Raw genomic sequence first — 21,518 nt, 5'->3', positions numbered from 1 at the left:
TGACGGGGGCACTAGGGGGCGAGCGAATTGTCTTTTTACCACATAAATTACGTAATGAGCAACGTCCTATGTGGGAGGACATTTAATTCTCATGGAAATAAGTTCACCAGAATTGACCTTTGCCTAATAAAGTAATTTTGCTATCTGAATATCAACTCGACTATATTGTTAGGGCATATTGCGAAACTCTATAAATTATCATTTATAGATTGTGGCGTGTGTTTCGAAATCCATTACAAAATAGAAACTTTAGGGTTTATTTTTTTTTATATTAATTTAACCTTGGGGAGTATTTAGAAAAAGCCAGTAAAATCTCTCTCCTTCCCTTCAATCACTTTTCTTCCATTCATTCTATAAATATAATAATAAAAAATAGAATAAAGAGAAGAAAATAATAAAAAATTAGAGATGATGGAATTTAAGGATATTTGATATATATAATGATTATAAAAATTTATTAAAATGAATCATTTATCATAAATTTTAGATACAATAATAAAAAAAATTGACATAGATACACATAACTAATTAGTAACAAGCTTATTAAACAAGAATCAGGTAGACGAAGGGTAGGTGAGGTTTTGGTGTCCAACTCTCTCTTCTTCCATCATCATACTTCTCCTTCTCCCTCTCCCTCTCCAAATCCACAATATCGGGATCTCCAATCTCGGAGATCCGCAGAGGTACAATTTTCGCCATCTCCTCGCTGTTCTTTGTAGCCAAGATCGGATTTTGGAGCGCAAACAGTTAGGTTCGGAATCGGATTCTTCTTCTTTGTTGAAATTTGCGTGTTTTATGTTGGGGTTTTGTTGAAGATTGTTTGTTTTGATTCAGATGGATAAGGGATCTAGGGAGACGAGGGCGAATCATGCTGGAGTAGCTCCGGCGGAGCCGGATTTCCCCTTGCAATGGGGGTGCCGCAAGCGCCTCCGCCGCATCAAGGTCAGGGACAAAGGATCCGCCGCAAAATCTGGCGTCCGGAGGGGAATCGCGTCTCGGAATGTCCGCCGCATCGCAGATCAAGAGTTCCCCCCGCACCCGCCTCTTTATCCCCTCAGGTAATAGATCGGAGGTTGATCCGGAAAAGTTAGGGTTTGATCTAGTTTGAGGCGTCGCCGGTGAGATATGGAAGTAACCACTGCTCGGATTTATCCACAGGAGGTCGGAATCGGCCGGGAGCGAGAACCATAACTCCCGATCCGTCTCGTCGTCGCCGGATAAGGATGACCGTTGCTACACGACCAGGGGATCGGCGGCGTTGGTATGCGAGGGCGAGAACGCCGACGAGAGAGCCTCGGCAGCCTCTCTACCTCGATTCTTCGTTTCGCTGTCAAACAAGGAGAAGGAGGAGGACTTCATGGCGATGAAGGGGTGCAAGCTGCCGCAGCGACCCAAGAAGAGATCCAAGCTCGTCCAAAAATGCATACTCGTACGCTTCCATTCCCTCAAAAAAAATCCGATTTTTAAGATCAAACAGTCGAAAACATCTGATTTTTTCCTCTAATTTCTTTGACAAACTCGATCTAGTTGGTGAGTCCTGGAGCATGGCTGTCAGATCTCTCACAGGAGAGGTATGTAGTCAGGGAGAAGAAGGGATCAAGAAAGGTAGAAATTCTCTTTCTACCTTCAACCAATTTGCTCGTATCGTTCCTGCATCCATTCACATCTCATTTTCTTTTCTTTCCTGTTCCATAATTCGCAGAGGAGAAGAGGATTGAAGGCCATGTCCATGGAGAGTGACTCAGAATGAAGTAAAAGGGAGAGGTAATACTAATTGCTATCATCTATTATGATCGAATTGGAGTTTTTCAGATTGAAATTTAATGTTTTGACTTCCTGTTTTTGCTTCAATCTCATGTAGATGCCCGAGTTGGGAAGCTTTTAGAACAAGTGAAATGAGTTCAGGCTTGTATCAATCAGACTTTGAACAATGTTTGTGGATAACTTTCTTGTTGATGCAAAGGATTGCACTCAATCTATATCTAGCATTGAGATAGATAAGGTATTCTAGAGCACCTCAAAATTAATTTTCTTGAAGATAACAATTCTTGATTTATTCATTAATTTTCTAACTAAAAGAGTTTAGTCAATCTTATCCCGATTTAATCCGTCAATTAATAACTGTTGCTGGATTTTTTTAATTCGATTAAATCAAGATGATAAATAATATCACGGGCCCCATACTTGAGTCGCCAGTATTCATCAGTGAACAGGCAGGTATCTGTTTGGGTAAGCTGTAGCGGGTGTGAATAATGTGATTTCGGTGGAAATCAACGTTGATTCATTAAATTCCCTCCCCTGTTCTTCTTCCCTACGCAGCATTGAGTCCTTCGCCAACCCAGTTCACTTCCCAATCCAAATTCTTGGCATTTTCCGATCGGCGTCGACTTCACGATCTCATCTCCGGTCTCGATTCGATCGAGCATGGAGAGCTCAGGCTGTGTGGGACTCGTGGCGGTCGTCGCCGTCTCCGGCGGCGTCGCCCTCTTTGCCTGCCAGGCCCACAGGCGCCTGGCCTCCGATTTGATCAAGAAGTTCGAATACGAGATCGGTAAGCAAGTGCGCATTTCAATATTCAAAATTTTGATCCTTTTCCCTGCTCGCGGAATCTGCATTTTGCCCCGCTTTTCCTTGATCAAGGGAAAAAAAAATCCAATCTTTGGTCAGATCGAGAGAGCAAGAGGGGGAAGGTGAGGTTTGCACCCGACGTGGTGGAGCCGTCGGCTGACAGCGCGGAGCACCGGAGGCAGTGGGCGGTGGCTCCGGGCTCGGCGGACGGACTCCGGTAGAGTTCCCGAGATCGCCTTACTCTTCTCCGAGTCATCTCTTCTTGCTCTCCCTCTCTTTTCTCCTTTGTAAACAACATTTTTTTTTAAAATTTCTGTAAATAGTTCTTGAAATAAAACGGCTCAACAGGAAACTTTACGTTCATGATTTCAAGTTGGTCTTTTGATAAAACAGTATGTTTTTCTTTTTTTTTTTCCACTCAAAATGTTTTTTTTTAATTGTTTTATAAGTGTTTGAAGAAGAAGAAGATAATGATCATGATAAAGATGACTATGATATGCATACTACGTCCACTACTCTTAAGACAGGCCTATTTGAAGTTGCAAAATTTAGCTCTGAAATAAGAATAAAACAAAAATATAAATTTAATTCTATCCATAAAATGATGCATTCGCAGAAAGTGTAGGGATTTAGCTTTGTTTAATTGATAAATATTAAATCAAACCATTATTAAAAAAGGTAATTTAATGATGGGATTAGTAAGTGGCAAGTGCAAGGGACTTGTTTATCTACCAAATTGGAGAATAATCAGTCTAAATAAATATGCGAATATTTCATTTGATACTTTCATTAATATTATAATATATTGGTGTAAAAAACAAGGACTTATAATTTTTTTTAGTTATTAGAAAATAAAATAAGTACATGATGAACCATGTGCTACATATAGAATCATGCAATTGAAATCTTTGATTTCACGCAAAGGCAATGATATCTACAAACGTTTGGTGATTCGATCAACACAAACTCATATATACAACATCCCATCATCATCATTCACTACTACAACCTTTTGAGCATATGCTTTTGTCACCTCATGCATTTTGAGGATTCTTTCTCTTTTTATTAATTATTTTTTTTTAAATTTTGGTGAATGTTGCGGTGAGTTTGACTCAAATGCGGTATGGTTTTTGATTCTAGTGGATATGCTATTGATGTGAGATGATGACGTTTGATGGCACATTGCCAAAGTGTAAGCACCACATGAAAATCCATTAAATGCCTTTTTATAAAAAAAATATATATATAAAGTTATTTATAATAAACACAAAAGTAGTTTAAAGATAGCGTATGCAATTTATATTTATATATTTTCATTAATTAAGTATTTAATGTTAATTGTTGGAATCCCATGGTTATTTTAAGTGTCATCAATTAAGTTAGGTTATGTTCTATTATATTTTGATCCCTGTGTTTAAGTGTATAGGAGTTTAGGTGTACAGAAAGTCGAGCGGAAGACGCAGCTAGCGAGAAGGACGGTACGAGAGAGAGCCGACGGGCTCGGTGCGTCTGAGGGACTAGGTGTTGCGGAAAAGTACACCGACGAACGAGAAGGATGCGAGCGATGGTCCAAGGGAAGAGAAGCCGGGGAGGAAGGCTGATCGAGGATAATGTTGAAAATTGAGTTCGGGTGAGCTCTATTTCGTTGGCCGAAATCACCGAGACGATCGGAGCAACGAAAGAGCTAGAGTGGAGCTATGGAACTGCTAAAGGCGCCTTCAACAGCAATTGAAGGCACCTCCACGACCTTCAAGCAGAAGGTACCTTCAATGGCTGAAGGCGCCTTCAACTAGCCATGGAAGACGTCTTCCATGGCTATGGAAGGTGCATTCGACCAGGATAAAGTTTTATCTTTTACCTTGCTGGAGGCACCTTCCACTCTTATGGAAAGTGCCTTCAGCCTACGAAAAAGGTTTTCTAAAGGGTATAAAAAGACTCATAGACCTAGGAAAGAGTGTAAGAGGCTGAGCTATTAATGAGTGTAAGAGTCTTTTCCGCCTTCAGTGAAGAAGACTTTTTAAGAATATTCATTTGGCTTAATTAATAACCACCTAAATTGTAATCAAATAAATTCTGATGTCTCTTTCTTTAATTTCTTATTGTTTAATTTTAACTTTATACTATTGTTGCTAACTTGAATTGAAAGATCGAAAAATATATTTTAATATTTCAGACAATTCAACCCTATTCAGCCGATCGACTGGGGCCAACATTAATTATGTTTCATTTTTGTGCGCAATAATTAATGGCTTTTAAATGCTTAATTTTATCCAATTTCAGGGGCCATAGAATGGGAATTTAGGACAACTATTCAGTTACCGTTAGCCTTGACAACCGTTAGTTTTTTTTTTCCCATCGTGAGTAACAAATTATTCACGACAGCGTAACGCCGGCATCCACTTCGGAGAAACCCCTCATTTATTTATATATTTCTTTCGAGGCCAAAAATCCATGGCGAGGGTTGGTGTATTCGCTGCTCTTTTGCTCTGGTCTCTATCCCGTTTACTCGATCTCTCCACTGATTTTGAGCCAAAAGTCTTCCTTTTGTTTCTTTCTTCGTCGATCGATCCACTGGCTCGCCGGTTTTGATACCAAGTCGCCGTTTTGCTTTTGGTCTGGAGGCTCATTTTGGTGGAGATTCGACGTTCCCGTGGCGATCGGGGGTTTCCAAGCGGGATTTGTTGGGTCGTGGGATCTGAAGGTGTCGGATCGGCGTCGGGATGGCGTCGAGGATGATTCGGTGGAGGCCGTGGCCGCCGTTATTGTCGAAGAAGTTTCAGGTGAAGCTGGTGGTGAAGAGAGTTGAGGGGGTCGGTGCTGGGGACGAGGCAGCGGATTCGGGGAGGAAGATTGTTGCGGAGGTGAGGTGGAAGGGGCCGAAGCTGGCTCTGAGCTCGCTGAGGAGGACGGCGAAGAGGAACCGTACGAGGGAGGAGGAGGTGAGCGATGGGGGTATGGTGGAGTGGAATGAGGAATTCGAGACCGTTTGCACCTTGACAGCTCAAAAGGAGAACGCTTTCCATCCCTGGGAGGTCGTTTTTTCTCTGTTCAATGTGAGTCGAAGTCAGTCCTTGAAGCTCTAACTTTCTATTCACGTAGCATCTTTCTATAGTTCGATTCCTAGTTCGGGCCTATTAGTACTATTGTTTGGGTGCTATGAACCCTAACAATTTACCGATTAGCTTCATCTTGTTAACTGTGCTTCATATTTGCCTGATTTTCTTTGGTTTGGGGTATTGTAGTTTCTGATATCTCTCTGATGTCTAGGCTTTTAAAATTCTCTTAGATCTTTTATTTAGTCCTATCAAAGTTTTGATTTGAATTTCTCTAAAAGGATTTTCAGTTTTTTTCCTCTTTAGTTTGTAGTCATTTAATTTCATGTATGTTTGGATGTAGGGCGATCTGAGAGACCTGCTGATCCTAATTTTTTCCTCTGTGTGTGTGAATTATTCTTGCTTTTTTCTCCTTCCAATTATTTAGCTGATTCCTGTTCTCCTTCCAATTATTGATTTATTTCTGCTGCATGTGTTCTTATTGGCTTCCCTTAATTGAGAATTCATGGCTTCACTCTTTTAATTGTGTTTATCATTTCATCTCAATGGCTGTTAATTTATGTAACACATTAGTTAGACAGTAATTCCTATATCGAAACTGATACTGAAACAATGCGGAATGTCTAACTTCTTCTTAAGTAGCTAGAAAATGCAGTGAAATAAAGTTGTGATAGTTAATTGCCTAAAAGTCAATAATTATCTGAAGGTGTATAACTGACAGAAGTAGCTGAGTAGTTCATGGGATCGCAATAGCAACAAGAAGAACAACAACAAGCATTGTCATACTCGTAATAGTTGGGATACTTTACGTTACCTCTTTCACATACCTTAATCCTTTTCGTCCTTATTTGAGATTAACATTGGCAGTTATTTTACTTGGCCTTTAAGCAAAACCATTTTTAGTGTCTTTTCTTTCCTTGTTTGTATTTGTGAATTTTATGAAGAGATGCTAAACTGATTTTCCTTCTAGGTTTCCAACCAAAACATGAAGACCAAGGAGTCTGTGCTTGGTGTGGCGTCACTGAACATAGCAGAACTCACTTCAGTAGAACAAGAGACTGAGCTCTACCTTCCATTGTTACTTCCTGGGGCTGCTGAGTCTAATTTATCTCTTCATGTATGTTACTGAACCTTTTAGATTTTGATTTTTATGATTTAGATGTAGGCTATCTAGAAGAGCACAATCTCTTGACTACAAGTTCTATCTGAGATAGGTAATTCTGTTGATATTTGTTTTACATTTCTTCATGAAGAAATCAAGTGAGATAATGGATGCGTCGAGTATCCTGTTCAAGATTACTCAATAAACAATAATGTTTTTTCCCCAAGTTTGTACAACCTTTTTCCTTTTGCCACCGGCAACTTGTATCATTCTGTCACATATGTTATAATTCTGAAGTATCTCGGTAGGGAAATTTTACAGATACCAAGAATGTGATGTATGAATATGTTCATTTTGCAGCTGGCTCTCAGTGTATCAGAACTGAGATCTCCACAAGATTCTTCTGAGATTGTACTGAATCCTCCGACTGATACCTCCTCGCCTCTGTCTGGAGATGCTACTCCTTCTGAGAAAGATGAACTCTCTGCTCTTAAAGCTGGATTAAGAAAGGTGAAAATTTTAACAGAATTTGTATCTACTAGGAAATCTAAAAAGACATGTCCAGATGACGATGGTAGTGAAGGAAAGTGCTCTGCTAGGAGTGATGATGCAGAATATACTTATCCATTCGATACAGATTCCCCTGATGATCTTGATGATGAAGTTGGAGAAAACAAAGAGGATACTAGTGCTAGGAAATCATTCAGTTATGGAACATTAGCAGATGTTAACAATGTTGGCAACGAGATGATGGTAGACGGAGAATACGAGGACTGGGTCTACTACAATCATCGAAGATCAGATGTGGGTTGTTCTCATGTGGAGGACGGACCGTCCTCTATTCCTGAATTTTCTATGTCGAAGAGGAGTATTCTTCCATGGAAAAAGAGGAAATTGAGTTTCAGATCCCCTAAGCCAAAGGGGGAGCCATTGCTTAATAAAGCAAATGAGGATGGCGGGGATGACATTGACTATGACCGGCGGATGTTGAGTTCCTCTGACGAATCTCTCGCTGCAAGTGTAAGTTTCACTGACTTCGGAAGTCTGTTTAGTTTGATATCGTCGAGTAGCTATTGCTCTCTTGGTTTACCCGCTATAGATTTGTATGTTGTAATTGGATATGAGTTCGTCTTGGCTCAAAGTCCGAGATAGATAATCAAATATTTCGATATCGACTAAATTCTTGTACTTGTTATTCTTGTAGTTTAAAGAATTTGTTTATTTTCTTGCAGAGGCACAAAGGGGATGATGGAAGTGCTCTGAACTCATTATCTGATTTCGGCGATGATCGTTTTGTGATTGGTAACTGGGAATCAAAGGAACTAGTTAGCCGGGATGGCTACATGAAGCTCACCACCCATGTTTTCTTTGCATCCATTGACCAGAGGAGCGAGCAAGCCTCCGGTGAGAGCGCATGCACGGTTCTCGTTGCTGTCATCGCTAACTGGTTTCACACAGACCACAACATCATGCCCATTCAATCTCAGTTTGATAGCCTCATCCGAGAAGGCTCTCTCGAGTGGAGAAACCTTTGCGAGAACCATGTTTATCAGGAGCGGTTCCCCGACAAGCACTTCGACCTGGAAACAGTTCTTCAAGCTAAGATCAGACCACTTGCTGTTGCTCCAACAAAGTCTTTCATTGGATTCTTTCATCCTAAAGGCACCGATGCCGACAGCGACTTTGAATTTTTAAATGAAGCTATGTCCTTCGACAGCATCTGGGATGAAATCAGCCGAGCGGGATCTGACTGCTCCAGTGATGCAAAGCCTCAGCTATATATCGTAAGCTGGAACGATCACTTTTTCATCCTGAAGGTCGAACGCGATGCTTATTATATAATCGACACCCTTGGAGAGCGGCTATACGAGGGATGCCAACAAGCTTACATCCTCAAATTCGACAACAACACAACTATTCATTTGGTTTCTAACAACAACAACAACAACAAGAATGGTAACAGCGAATGCGAGAATACAGACCAGGAAAGGATTAATGTTGCAGTAGAGGGGGATCTGGTATGCCGGGGAAAGGGTTCTTGCAAGGAGTACATTAAGAGCTTCCTCGCAGCGATTCCGTTACGCGAACTGCAAGCTGATGTCAAGAAAGGTCGTATGTCATCCACTCTACTGCATCAACGTCTCCAGGTCGAGTTCCACTTCACTGAGTCAGCCGGTGAGCTCAGCTTGGATGCTCATTCCGCATCACCGGAGGAGGCTCTTTGCCAGGTTTCATGGCCTCTTCAGCCGGCTGGAGCATTTGCCCCCGCGCCTGTACTCGTTATTTAGCATCCATGACGTTTAGTAGAACACTGCTTACATGAACTCAAGAGGAGAAGGTGCACGGAGAGCCATCAAACATTTGTTTCTTCGTCCATCTCTCACTCGAGATTTCAACTAACTATAGGTACTTTGCTGTGAGTTGTGTTTCGAACACGCTTTTGTAAAGCTGTGCTCTATTCCTCCGTATCAAGTCGTCTAAGTGTCTGTATTGTAGTAGTTACGAAATCGGATTTTAGGCGTCAATAACTCATGCTCTTACACTAATGAATTGATAAGATCGGGAAATATAAATAAATAAATATGTATTTAAATATGTCATATAATTAATTAGGTAAATCTTAATTGCCAAAGCTTAAGATCCATTTGTAGTTCAATCCAACAAGGATTCGGTCTCTATGCGCGTAAGAGAATTCCTTTTTGCAATAAATTATTTACATAAAGAAGAAGAAGAGATAAACCCGAAGTTGCTTTTTATGGTGGCCGCATAAGAATCAGACCATGAGGGGGATAGGCCCCACTGTTTGTAATTAATAATATAGTAGTTACCTAGGAAGTGCATTTACTCCCTCTAATTAATAATGCTTTAGTCCTTGGGAAGTGAATCATCTCCCTCTAATTAATGATGACATTTTCAAAATAGCTTTGTGCTCCATTATTAGTATTTTTTTTTTATTGTGTGTATTAAGTGTGTTAAGGTCATTAACAACTAAGCATACAAATTATCATTGTCTAACTTAAGTGAAGAGTAGGAAAATTCAAATAGGGAGAATATTCCGAGATTGATTTATGAGTATATATAAATAATAAACGGGATGGATATTTTGGAAGTCTATTATTGAGTATATATAAATAATAAATAAATTTTTGATATCCATTAAGATTTGAAAATGTTTTTTTCCCTATGTTTTCTAAAAATGAAATCTTGATGATGCTCAAGATCATCTTTCATTAAACAAAATCCTCAAGTAAATTGTCTTTACAAGGTCCCTGAACTAAATGGTGGGCCTCTTCAATAATTTAGATATGTAGACTAGGTCTTCTATGAGGTCACATAATTGTTCAAAAGGCTAACAGTCCATTGAAACATATTTATAATTAATTAAATTTTATGTGACAAATTGTCTATCCTTTACATTCTAAGTTCTAGAAATTAAAAATATGATTAGTTAATCTTTATCAAATTTAGTCAACTCGGTTTAATTAATTAAAATCAATCAATTTGCATAATCAAATATTAGCAGTAGTTAATTTGCTGTGTTTCTAATTGAGAAGTAGCTATTTTTTTTACAAAAGAAATATTTAAATAAATTAATTAAATACTCACAGACAGAAAATAAATAAATAAATAAATTTTAGTCAAATAATCTCAACAGTAGGAGTTAGAAATATAGTCATGATAAAGAGATGCAAAATTAGGTGTAACCGTAAGTTATAAATAAATTCGTTGAATTGTTCATATTTATTTAATTTTATATATTTGAAACAAATATAAATAATCTCTTACCAATTAAACATCATTTATAATCCAACTTTGAATTTAATCATTAAATCATGCTCAAAATCATCTTTTTTGATATTATTGACTTAAATAAACAAAATAAAATAAAAATTCATTTTTTTTGGTGGGAGAGGGAAATGGATTATGGGGTTGCTTTCTCTTGTCGTTTAATTAGCTCACTAATTAATTAATATTAAACAAATTACACTGCACTAACCTAATCCAAGTTGTCTTTAAAGAAACCCGGACACTGCTAAAAATAGAAGAAAAAGGTGATTGAAAAGATAAGAAAAAAAGATGTTTAGTGGACAGTGGTGGGTAATCCATGCGATAATCCACCATTAAATATTGATTAATCCCAAAAGGCTTCTTGTTAGGACACGAAGCGTTGGTTCTTCTATATATCCGTGTAACATGCTTCGCTTTGACGCCCCCCCCTCTCTCTCTCTCTCTCGCTCGCTCATCTCCTGCTTCTGCTATTGGCCGCCTCCGCCGCACTTTTCCAGATGTCTTGGGGGATCCCGACGGCGGCTAAACTGGATGGAATTTGAGCGATTGCTCTCCAATCTCTGCGCCGGGACGAAAGTGTGCGCTTTCCGTGTCCGTTTTGGATTCCTGTGAGTCCTTCTTGCCGCTTCCTCGATTTCTTTGCGCCGCGTTGATATTTCGTCGGATTAGTGGGGGGAAAAAAATCCTCCTTGGGATGATTTCTCTTTCGTTGCATCAGTTTCGTATGAGTTTTCATAGTAAAACTGGAAATTTCAAAGGTTTTTTTTTGGGTGTTTGTATCCATCGGCGACAGCTTGAAAGCTTGAAACCGCCTTTTGGAGAAAGCTTTTAGTTTCCTTCGTAAAGAAGGGGTTCTGATGCTGATCTGTCCGGGTTTGGTTATTGCTTCCCTGATTGATGATGTTCCTTTCAAACTATGTTTCCTTCTCGGTGCCAGCGGCTTCTTGTCGTTTGTTTGCTGGCCGCATTTCACTCTCAACGGTTTAATTCATCGTCTGGTTTTAATTTAAAACTTTGATTTTCGAATTGCAGGGTGATGGATGACCGCAATTGATCCTAGCATAGTTGGGATTGGACTTCGTGTTCGTGGTGCACAATAGATTTGGGGCTTCAGATTTATGTTTATTTGGTATTTGAAGTTGTCACGATGCAAACATCACCTTTCTTCAAGGATTATGGAATTGATCAGCAACAGACATTCCATGCTACTTTGGTCCCTTGGTTGGTAAGATCTCAACCTCCCTGGTTAGAACCTCTTAATCTTCCGAAGTCTCTAAATGTCGGCCATATCAATGGAGAGGATCAGGTTCCTGCCGTGCCTGGAAGAATGAATCACTTTGTAGATCCAAGGCAGGGGTCAGGGCTGGGGCTTGAAATCCCACAGAAGGATGACCATATTGCTGCTAGGTTCTCAGTATTCCCAGGTAATTTTTGCTGCTACATATCCATTAGGGGACATGATTTCTCCTCTTTTGAAACCTGCTCAATTGGGGACAAGAGTGTAATGACAGATTTCCCAATTATCCCTAGTAATTCATTTATGTATATATGAAAGACAACTGTTTCCTTTATAGTTTTTAGTTGGTGAAATACTGATGAGTAATAACTTTCCTTATTTATATCTCTGAGAGATTTGTTATGTCAAGTTAGTAGGGCTGTTGTACAACCTTCTTGCTATTTATTTACTGATGGCCTAGTAATATGATTTTTACTGTATTTTTGCTCCTTTAGCTGTCAAGGATTCAGTAAGAGAGCAGAAGACTCAGCAATACTTTGTTCCTTTTCCTCTGCAGTCATCATTACCTGAAAATCCAAGTCAATTCGATGAGGGACTTGGTCTATCTATGGTAGGTAATTTGTTTTTGTCATGCTATAATTCCTTTTGATTAAATAGTTGTTTTGAATAGTATCATAATACAAACATCTTCCAATTTTTTATCTCTGTGCAGGTTTGTCCTACTCATCCTTGTCCTGATCAGTTTTATGGCTTATATTCAGCATATGGTGCTCAAACAATGGTTTGCTTCCTATTTTTCTTTCTTGTTCTAAAGACAACAGGGATTTCGTTTTGCTTAGTTCCCATGACGAATAACATAAGAGTGAACAAATACACAACTTCTTAGTATTTTTGGTATTTTTAGAATTATTTAGTTGAAAGATTGGTTAACTGATTTCCAATGTTCACAATCTTTTTCTACTTTGTTTATGAGCTTGAAAACTGAAGTTTCACTGTTAGTTATGAAACTGAACAAAATAGTATTATTTATCACCGTCCTTTTGCCTATAAGCAAGAATTAACTGCGAAGTATAACTATCCTTTTGCCTCTAAGCAAGAATCAAGTGTTAATTATCTCTGATCTTGTCATTTGGGAACAACCTGTTTGTGTATAGCAAGAACTGAGTTTATCTAGTGGTATTTGGTTCTCATTAGATGCTAGGCTAGCAATATGTTCTGCCATTCATATCATCTATTCGATGCTTATCCCCGTGCATTGTTTCTTTCTAGAGATGTTTAAAGAGAAATGTCACATATGTATTTTTTTTATAGTATTTTGTTAACTTTTCACATGAGTTTATTTTTTAAAAAAACTGTTGTTGGGATCACAACTATTTTTGATACCATAGGATAAGGCTAAAGACTGCTTTAACTACTTACTAGAACTCAGGTCACCTTAAATTATGCACTTATATAATGTTGAATAGAAGTACTTAGATGCATTTAAGATAGTATGGACATGTACTTAGATGACTAATAAATGTTTAAGTTAGGCGATGCAAAATCAAGGATTTAGCGAATGAACACCTTTTGTAGAAATCACTGAGGATTGACACAATTATCAAACTGCATATGCTTTTAAGGATAGTAATCATGTGGATCTTCTAAATATCCTATATGATAATATGGAGTTTAAGTTTGATTTACATTGACACTTCATCCCGAGTTTATGTAGGTTACAGTTCTCTAGTTCAGTTCAGGTTCTTTAGGTTAATTGCACATAACAGTTTCTAATTTTCGATGAAAATTCTCAAAAATCACTGTAATTCATGCATTTGAAGTTCAACATCATAATTTTGTTGTTTTCATTTTTCAGCATGGTCGCATGCTTTTGCCTATGGATGTGTCTATTGAAGGACCAATATTTGTAAATGCAAAGCAATTTAATGCAATTCTTCGTCGTCGTAGAGCTCGTGCAAAGGCTGCGAAAGAGAACAAATTAGCTAAAGCTCGTAAGGTATGCCTTTACCATTACTGCTATACTCTATTGTATGAACATTCAAACAACTAATCCTTACCTAAACTAATTTCAGCGAACCCTACCATTCTTGTTAAAGTGCTTCATACAATTGTTATGAAATGGTTCTCAATTATTGACTGGTGACTCATCCTTACAACCATAAAAGAAGTGAAGTTTGGCAGTGCAGACTATTCTTATTAGTGCACTTACTTGATTATTCAAGTCATTATTTGACATCTCTTACCGTGTTGGACAGTTAAAATGTATTGTTCTAATAAATTATTAAAATTTGGTACTACTCGGCACTCATCCCTTGGCATGTAAAATTTAATTATGTCACTGTGCCAATCATGTTGATGAATATGTACATTCAAGACTCTTTAATATGCTACAAAATGCATTAAGATAAATTGAAAAATATTTGTTATTTTTTTAAAGCTTTTGTCTGTACAATATAATGTCAAAACTGTATCATTTCAAATGAAACATAAAGTGTAAAGTTAGGTATAAGATTCTCTCGCTCTCTCTCTCACTCTCTCTCTCACATTTAGCTACTTAGTCTTCTTTCTTCCCTTACAATTCTCCACTGATACCATATGTTGAAACACCGACATGGTGCCGAAATAGATTTTGAAACTCTAACATGGCTCAAGATTTTGAACCTTGATTGTATTGTTCCATGCTAAAGTTTCAACCTCAAGTGGAATGCTGCAATTTCGGTATCATTTCATGTTGACCAACAACGTGCTGAGATTACTCATATGGGTTTCAATCCTTTAATCTTCATCTACTTAGTTTGCTTGCTTCCAATATAAATCTAGGTAGTAACTCAATTAAAATTTTTGTCGAGCATGTCTTGAGCAATCAGTACTAACAAAAGTGTAGCAACATGTGCTTCATAATGAAATTTACCATTGCCAACACAACATTGATCTAGGTAGGTCGATCGGTTCAGCCATGCTGACTGGTACAAATTGACACTTGCAATCATGATCTTGAGTTCCTTTTATAATGTTTTTTTTTCCCATTACCATCATGTTGTCAATAACTAATGGTTTCTTAAATATGCTAGTTACAAACTATGAAATGAGTGGTTTATATGCCCAATAACTTGTTCTATCCTAATTCAGTTTAGTTTTCTGCAGCCATATCTGCATGAATCCCGTCACCTTCATGCAATGCGCCGTGTAAGAGGTTGTGGTGGTCGGTTTTTGAACACAAAAAAAGACGGCAATCTTGAGGGTAACAATCCCAACCCCAAGGGGAAGACACCTCCGCTTTCTGCAACTGCTGCTGTGACATCTCCAAGCTCTGAAATCCTGCAGTCTGATAGCTTAAACCTCAACTCAGCAAGTGGTGGTTCACATATAACAGGATCAGAGGTGAGCAGTGTTTATGCTCAGGAAGATGTCGAACAATATCACATCCATGGGCACTTACGCCCATCCATCTTCCAATCTCTCTCAAACATGATGGATGGAGTGCATGAGGGAGACAATATCACCCATGGCAAGTGGGGTGCAGCAGCTGATGGCTGCTGTGGCCTCCTCAAGGTCTGATGGAAGTAAAATGAAACCCAGGAGGGCCGTTTCGAACTGCAGCATTTGGTCATTTCCCTTCCTGTGCTTCATGCAACCTGATGTCAAGGTTGCTTCAAGGCAATTCATTCTTGGCTTATGAATCTTCATTAGGACTTGAGAGAAATCACCTAAAGGGTTAAAAGATTGCTAAGTCCTCTTTGCACCTCCTTAAAGTTTGTAGAAACTGATACTGTCGTGGCTGAACCAGAAATCTGTAGTAGTTAAGTACTTCATGGTTTGTGCTTTTGGAGTTGTGTTTGTTTGCTTGGACTGTTGAATGTCGTGTGTTGTGAAGTTGGCATTGCTGTTTGATTTTCTACTGGTTTGTAAAAAATGTTTGAGGTTGTAAAAAAGTTGGTTTGGATCTTTGTGTTTGAATCTTTTTGTTTCTGTTTCTTCTCGCAAGTTGAACTCGAGTGCTATGTAAAGCATCAATAAGATAGAGTCGTGAGAGATTACAAGTGAAATATTTAAGGGGGCGTTTGATTTAAATTTATCAATCGGAATGGTAATGAGTTTGATTATGGAGTTAATGGGAATGAGAATTAGGATTGCATTATCAGCGTTTGGTTCAAAATCTGGAATGAATATGATTATAATTGGGAATCAAATAAATTTCAATTTTATCCTTCCACGTTAGGTACCCCATTTCTCTGCGTGCCCCCCGGCATCCATCTTAATCGCCTTCAAGTCATCGATGACGTCGGCAACGGCCTCACGTCTCGGCCGCAAACCGTCGGCCTCCCTCTCTCCCTTCGCCACTGCGTCTGCGCACGAACGCCACGAGGCTCCAGCAGCTCTCCGCAAGCAACTCCCTCTCGAGCAAGTCGGAAGCTCTCCGGCATCTCGGGAGGCTAGTGAGACACCGAGGCACTCCTCGAAGGACTCCATTGCCGCAAGTCCGCCTGGTCAATACCTCATACCTCGGTAATCCCATGACAGGTCCATAAGGCCAAGAGGAAGCCTTGCCACGATGCCTCATGAGACTCGAGCTTCTCGGGGCGGCGTTAGCGGTGCGGCAGCTTCGGCGCGCGGTGGCGGGAGGCGCGAGCGGGAAGCGCACGCCCACTTGCCGATACCCTGGCCCGACCACGGCCGTGTGTGGAGAGACAGCGGCTAGCGGACGCAGGCGTCAGACGGCGAGGCGGGACCTCGAGTGTGGGCCCTGGGTGCGAAGGTGTTCTTGGCGGGGCCATGTGTGGAAGGCGGGCTGGCCGTTGATGGAGGCGTGGAGGAGTGGACCGGAGGCGACGTTGTGGGCGAGCGCCGGCAGGAACTGGAGGCGGGGCGGGTGGGCGGGCGAGACGGTGTGTTCGGCGACGGCGTGGGAGTGTGTCAGCGAGTGGTCGCCGGGCGTGGCTCGGCGAAGAGGGCCTGCGGAAGGCATAGGCGGCGCCGCCTGCCGTAGGCGAATGTTGGCGTCGTTGAGCATCGAGGCGTTGGCGTCGTTAAATGCGAATTAGGTTAAGGGTATTTTTGGTATTAATGAGAAATTGTGATTGCTGCAAATACAGGAATGGGTGATTGAAGGGGTGGGACACCGGAATAAGCCATTACCCACTAATAATGAATCATTCCCTTATTTAGGAGGCGTTTGGTTCTTTCCTAGGAATATGAATCAGAATGAGAATCATTATATGGAATATGAATAAGTAGCAACAATATCGCTCTTAAAGGTGGTTAGTTGCATATTTATCGGAATAAATCAAATTTTCTTTTACCATAAAAGAAAATAAGAAAAAAAAAATAGAAAGAAGATGAATATGAGAGAAAAATATGATGAGAGAATGATGAGATAAAGTCTCATGAGAGAGAAGTATTATGAGAAAAGAATGAAAAGAGAGAAAGTGTCTTTGAGAGAAAATGAGAAAAGAGAGTGTTAGAAGAGCATGATGAGAGAAGATGAGAGAGAAATATGATGAGAGGATGAAGAGAGAAAATGTAATGAGAAAAATAAGGAGAGTGTGTGATATTGAGATTGGTGAGAAAGTATTGAGAGAGAAAGTATGATGAGAGAGAAAATGATGAGAAAAAGAGAAGGATGTGTGGTGGGAAATTGAAGAGAGAAAGTATGATGAGAGAAAGTGAGGAAAAAAAAGGAGGAGTGTGTGAGAGAGATTGAGGAGAGAAAGTATGATGAGAGAAAGTGTGTTGAGGGAAAAGGAGGGAGTGTGACAAGAGATTGAGGAGAGAAGTATGATGAGAGAAAAAGAAGAGAGTAAAGAGATTGAGGAGAGAGAAAGTATGATGAGAAAAAGAAGGAAGAGAGTGATGGAAGAGATTGAGGAGAGAAAGTATGATGAGAGAGAAAGTGGGATGAGAGAAAGAGGAAAGTGTGATGAGAGAGATTAAGGAGAGAGAAGTGATAAAATAGAGAGAAAATATGATGAGAGAGGAGAAGTGATATGAAGAAAGAAAAAAATAAATAAATATATTTTGATATTTGATATTAAGGAGTTTTTTTTAGGGTATTTTTGGAATAAGGAATATTTTGATTGATGAAAATAGGTATGACTTCGTTGAAGGAGATACATGAGAATGAGTTATTATCCAATTTCTATCTTGTATTCCTATTCAGCATTATGATGATTCCATCCATCACATTCCATTCCTAAACCAGCGTCCCTATTGTTGTAATCCAAACAAATATTGATTCTATTCATTCCTTATCTCTATTCCTTAAACCATGCAAGCTCTTATTTTACTCTCGTGGACAATATCATCGAGAATAATGTGTATGACTATCTAATGATTTGTAGGAAACCTTAAAATAAAGGACAACAAGTTCATGATTGTAATGGGTGATTAAGCTCGATCTCAAGTTTTGCATAAGTCTATGAGAGTGTAAATTGAGGAAAGTCGCCTTTGACGTAATGGTCGATTCTTAGAGTGGGTGCATGACATCTTTAATGTAATGATCGATATTCAGAAATTAACGATTTGAAATTTATCTCATCATGTATTAGACATAACATTTCTATATTTCTGTTCAAAGTCTGCAAGATGTTTATAAAATGAAGCATGTTTAAAAAGATTGTGATATAACAGTAGGTAACTAATAACTGATTTTTTTTATTATAACGAAACCTGATTTTTTTTTGTTATTATAACGAAACAACGACCGCGGAGAAATTAGAAATTAAAAGAAGAAAGGGCGAAAGAAAAAATCAAGAAAAGATCAACACGAGAGAAAGCCAGGAGGGTTCTCTTCCTGCTTCCTCCTCTCATTTATCTTCGCCCGCTTTAATTAATTTCCCTAATAATAATTCCGCTCCTTCCGATTCGGATTCGGGAGAGAGAGAGAGAGAATAGAGAGAGAGCGATCGGTGGTGGGAATCGAAGCCAGCGAGGAGAGAAGAGGCGATCCACCTCCTTTCCTAGTTCCTACTCCTCTCCATCGTCAAGCTTCTCCGCCTCGATCCGGCCAACGCGAGCTTCTCCGAGGGATTAGGAGTCTCCGGCGACGGCGGTCGGGCTGAATTAAAACACCCTCATCGAGTGCGGACGGCGATGCCTACCGCGCCAAGGACGATACCTGACGGTTGGACCGAGTCGTAGGTCGCGGCGCTGCCGTATCTCCGCCGTTATGGAGATCGATCCCTCGATGGTGACGGACAAGGACCGCGATCCGGCGGCGGGAACCCGCCAAGACCTCGAGAATGGGACCGCCTCGCCTCCGCTTCCGACGGAGGAGGCGGGGCAGCCGCAGCCGGTCGTGGTGGGGCCGAGGCCCGCGCCGAGGTACTCGGTGGTGAATGCGATCATAGAGATGGAGGAGGACGGGCCGACGTCCAGGTGCGGTCACACGCTTACGGCTGTAGCTGGTGTCGGGGAGGAGGGAACACCTGGGTACATAGGGCCGCGGCTTATTCTCTTTGGAGGTGCAACTGCGCTCGAGGGCAATTCAACGGCCCCACCATCTCCGGCAGCAAATGCTGGCATTCGTAAGCGATACCCCTTGTCGTCTTAATCTCAAATTCTTGTTGTGCGGATTGCTAATGCGTTCTTGATACTGAGAAGTCTTGGCTTGTGTTCAAAACATAGACAATTATGTAGGCTATGTCTTGAATTTCATTGATCTCTTAGAAACACATCCTAGTTATTCGGGATAATTGAAGAAGATGGGGAGGAACCACTGTGATGGAATTAAGCTACTTTGAGATGGATGAAAGATTGAATTATTTCAAATACTTTTTTTGCTTCTCCATTGCAGGCCTTGCAGGTGCAACGGCTGATGTTCATTGTTATGATGTGATAACTAACAAATGGACAAGGTATTCTTTAACAGAGTGCTAATTGATATATTCTTTACATCATATGGCATAATATTTTAGCTGATTTCACTTATCTGATACTAAGAACAATCTCTATGAGAACAACTATTGGGCAGAGCTTTTCCATCAAATTTAAGCAATATGTTGATATTATTTAGCTTAAGAGCATAATGCAGTTGTGTTTCTCAGGCTGACACCTCTTGGAGAACCCCCTTCACCTAGGGCTGCACACGTTGCAACTTCTGTGGGTACTATGGTGGTAATCCAGGTAATCATGTATATGTATGTTCTAGTGCATCACGGTTCTTTATATACTATACGCTCTTTGATTATTTAACTAAATTAAATTTGTTTATGGAAAATAAGCTAGTTTTTGAAGTAGATATTTCTTTAATCTCTTAGGGTGGGATTGGTCCTAATGGTTTGTCAGCAGAGGATCTTCATGTTCTGGACTTGACTCAGCAGCGGCCACGGTGGCATAGGTTATTTATCTAATCCAGTAAACTTAGTTATTTATCTTGTCAACTTTTTGATTAAGTGGCATTCTTGAATATAGGGTTGTTGTTCAAGGACCTGGTCCAGGACCACGCTATGGTCATGTGATGGCTCTAGTTGGGCAGAGATTTCTATTGACAATTGGTGGAAATGATGGTAGGACATTTTACTTGTGTATGTAGAAACATGTTTTATCAACTATTACTATATGCATCCAATCATTCATGGTTCAACTTATGAGAAACAATACATTATTGTCAGGGAAACACCCTTTAGCTGATGTTTGGGCCCTAGATACTGCTGCCAAACCCTATGAATGGAGGAAGTTGGAACCCGAAGGTGAAGGTCCACCCCCATGCATGTGAGTAAACTAATTGGGACTTTAAACCAAGTAACCAACTTCTAATTGAGTGACAACTTGTAGTTACATCACAGATTTGTGTTTGAAATTGCTTAGTTAATGATGCTCTTTTCTTGTAGCAGACCCCAAATGGTCGGACAAACACTACTAGCTGATGATGGTGTTTTTTTTTTTTTTTATTGCATTCCCTTTCATCCATTTTTTGTTATTTGTTCACAAAAATGCTTGAAACAATAAAATTTGTGATTCAAAATAAGATCATAGGATGCTTATATACAGAAAGTGAATTATTGTATATTTTATCTACTTAGTAGTAGATATTAAGTTGTTTGCATAGATCTGTTTAATTCCTATCAGTCCAACCATTATTTGGAAAGTTATGCTGGCTTTTGGTTCATCGTTAGTATGCTTAGATTTCTTTTCCTCCATATTGGTTCTTTTGGTCTAAGAAAATTCTATTGCTGTAACTTTTATGCTGTTCATGGATTATTGCAGCATAGTCCTTTTTAAATATCGTTTAAGCTCAACGAACATATCAATTTGATATAATACCCAAAGCATCTTTTATAATTAACTTTTAATGTTTTCTATTTTGAGGAAGATAAGACTCAAAGACATTGATCTATATAGTATGCATGTTCCATATAATTAGCTTAATGTATCTCCCTCCACTCTAGTCTGTATTTGTTGGTTTCTCCAAAAACAATTCTTGCAAAACCAGAATTCAGAAATCAAATCAGCCCATCACATAATCCCCATATGCCTTTGAAATTCTAAGTTACAACTTACAAGTAGCTGAATATCCAATGGCAGGTGCACAAATGAACAAGTGGAGAATGGTTTCCTGTATGTGCGCCTGAAAAGAATATTCACGATAGCAGTTTTAGAACATATCTCTTATGGGCAGATCTGAAAAGGGTCCTTCTTGGGAACATATTTATCAATACTTTACGTTGGATGAAAAACATGACAAATTGCTTGCTTGCTGAGTTACAACATGGATCATATAATTATAAACTAATGCTTTTATTAAAATATAATAATAGTACTTCCTACCTTA

At 39.5% G+C, this 21,518-nt stretch overlaps 4 protein-coding genes across 6 annotated transcripts; all 4 read left to right on the top strand.

Annotated features, from left to right (window-relative positions):
- Positions 1 to 541: 541 nt before the first annotated feature.
- Positions 542 to 1,985, top strand: LOC122050909. Its single transcript, XM_042611780.1, has 6 exons — positions 542 to 751; positions 835 to 1,058; positions 1,159 to 1,429; positions 1,528 to 1,605; positions 1,703 to 1,764; positions 1,862 to 1,985. The coding sequence occupies exons 2-5, from the start codon at positions 835 to 837 to the stop codon at positions 1,748 to 1,750; spliced, it is 621 nt and encodes a 206-aa protein (XP_042467714.1). The 5' UTR covers positions 542 to 751; the 3' UTR covers positions 1,751 to 1,764; positions 1,862 to 1,985.
- Positions 1,986 to 5,011: 3,026 nt separating this feature from the next.
- LOC122050908 lies at positions 5,012 to 9,269 on the top strand. Of its 2 annotated transcripts, none has more exons than XM_042611778.1 (4): positions 5,012 to 5,621; positions 6,592 to 6,738; positions 7,084 to 7,743; positions 7,956 to 9,269. In XM_042611778.1, the coding sequence occupies exons 1-4, from the start codon at positions 5,289 to 5,291 to the stop codon at positions 9,009 to 9,011; spliced, it is 2,196 nt and encodes a 731-aa protein (XP_042467712.1). In that variant the 5' UTR covers positions 5,012 to 5,288; the 3' UTR covers positions 9,012 to 9,269. The 2 variants fall into 2 exon arrangements, with proteins under 2 accessions (XP_042467712.1, XP_042467713.1); XM_042611779.1 differs by having other exon boundaries at positions 5,497 to 5,631.
- A 1,662-nt stretch (positions 9,270 to 10,931) lies between these two features.
- On the top strand, positions 10,932 to 15,703 carry LOC122050907 (nuclear transcription factor Y subunit A-7-like). Of its 2 annotated transcripts, XM_042611776.1 has the most exons (7): positions 10,932 to 11,120; positions 11,545 to 11,737; positions 11,819 to 11,936; positions 12,244 to 12,359; positions 12,462 to 12,530; positions 13,605 to 13,745; positions 14,894 to 15,703. In XM_042611776.1, the coding sequence occupies exons 2-7, from the start codon at positions 11,660 to 11,662 to the stop codon at positions 15,305 to 15,307; spliced, it is 936 nt and encodes a 311-aa protein (XP_042467710.1). In that variant the 5' UTR covers positions 10,932 to 11,120; positions 11,545 to 11,659; the 3' UTR covers positions 15,308 to 15,703. The 2 variants fall into 2 exon arrangements, with proteins under 2 accessions (XP_042467710.1, XP_042467711.1); XM_042611777.1 differs by lacking the exon at positions 10,932 to 11,120 and having other exon boundaries at positions 11,599 to 11,737; positions 11,811 to 11,936.
- Positions 15,704 to 18,479: 2,776 nt separating this feature from the next.
- On the top strand, positions 18,480 to 20,517 carry LOC122050906 (serine/threonine-protein phosphatase BSL2 homolog). The gene is made up of 6 exons (XM_042611775.1): positions 18,480 to 19,272; positions 19,542 to 19,602; positions 19,792 to 19,870; positions 20,005 to 20,084; positions 20,159 to 20,253; positions 20,359 to 20,517. The coding sequence occupies exons 1-6, from the start codon at positions 18,915 to 18,917 to the stop codon at positions 20,460 to 20,462; spliced, it is 777 nt and encodes a 258-aa protein (XP_042467709.1). The 5' UTR covers positions 18,480 to 18,914; the 3' UTR covers positions 20,463 to 20,517.
- Positions 20,518 to 21,518: the final 1,001 nt, after the last annotated feature.

Source organism: Zingiber officinale, chromosome 3A (assembly GCF_018446385.1).
Source record: "Zingiber officinale cultivar Zhangliang chromosome 3A, Zo_v1.1, whole genome shotgun sequence".
NCBI classification, from domain to species: Eukaryota; Viridiplantae; Streptophyta; class Magnoliopsida; order Zingiberales; family Zingiberaceae; genus Zingiber; species Zingiber officinale.
Note: the sequence above shows the minus strand (reverse complement) of the source record. Positions and strands in the feature narration are given on the sequence as shown.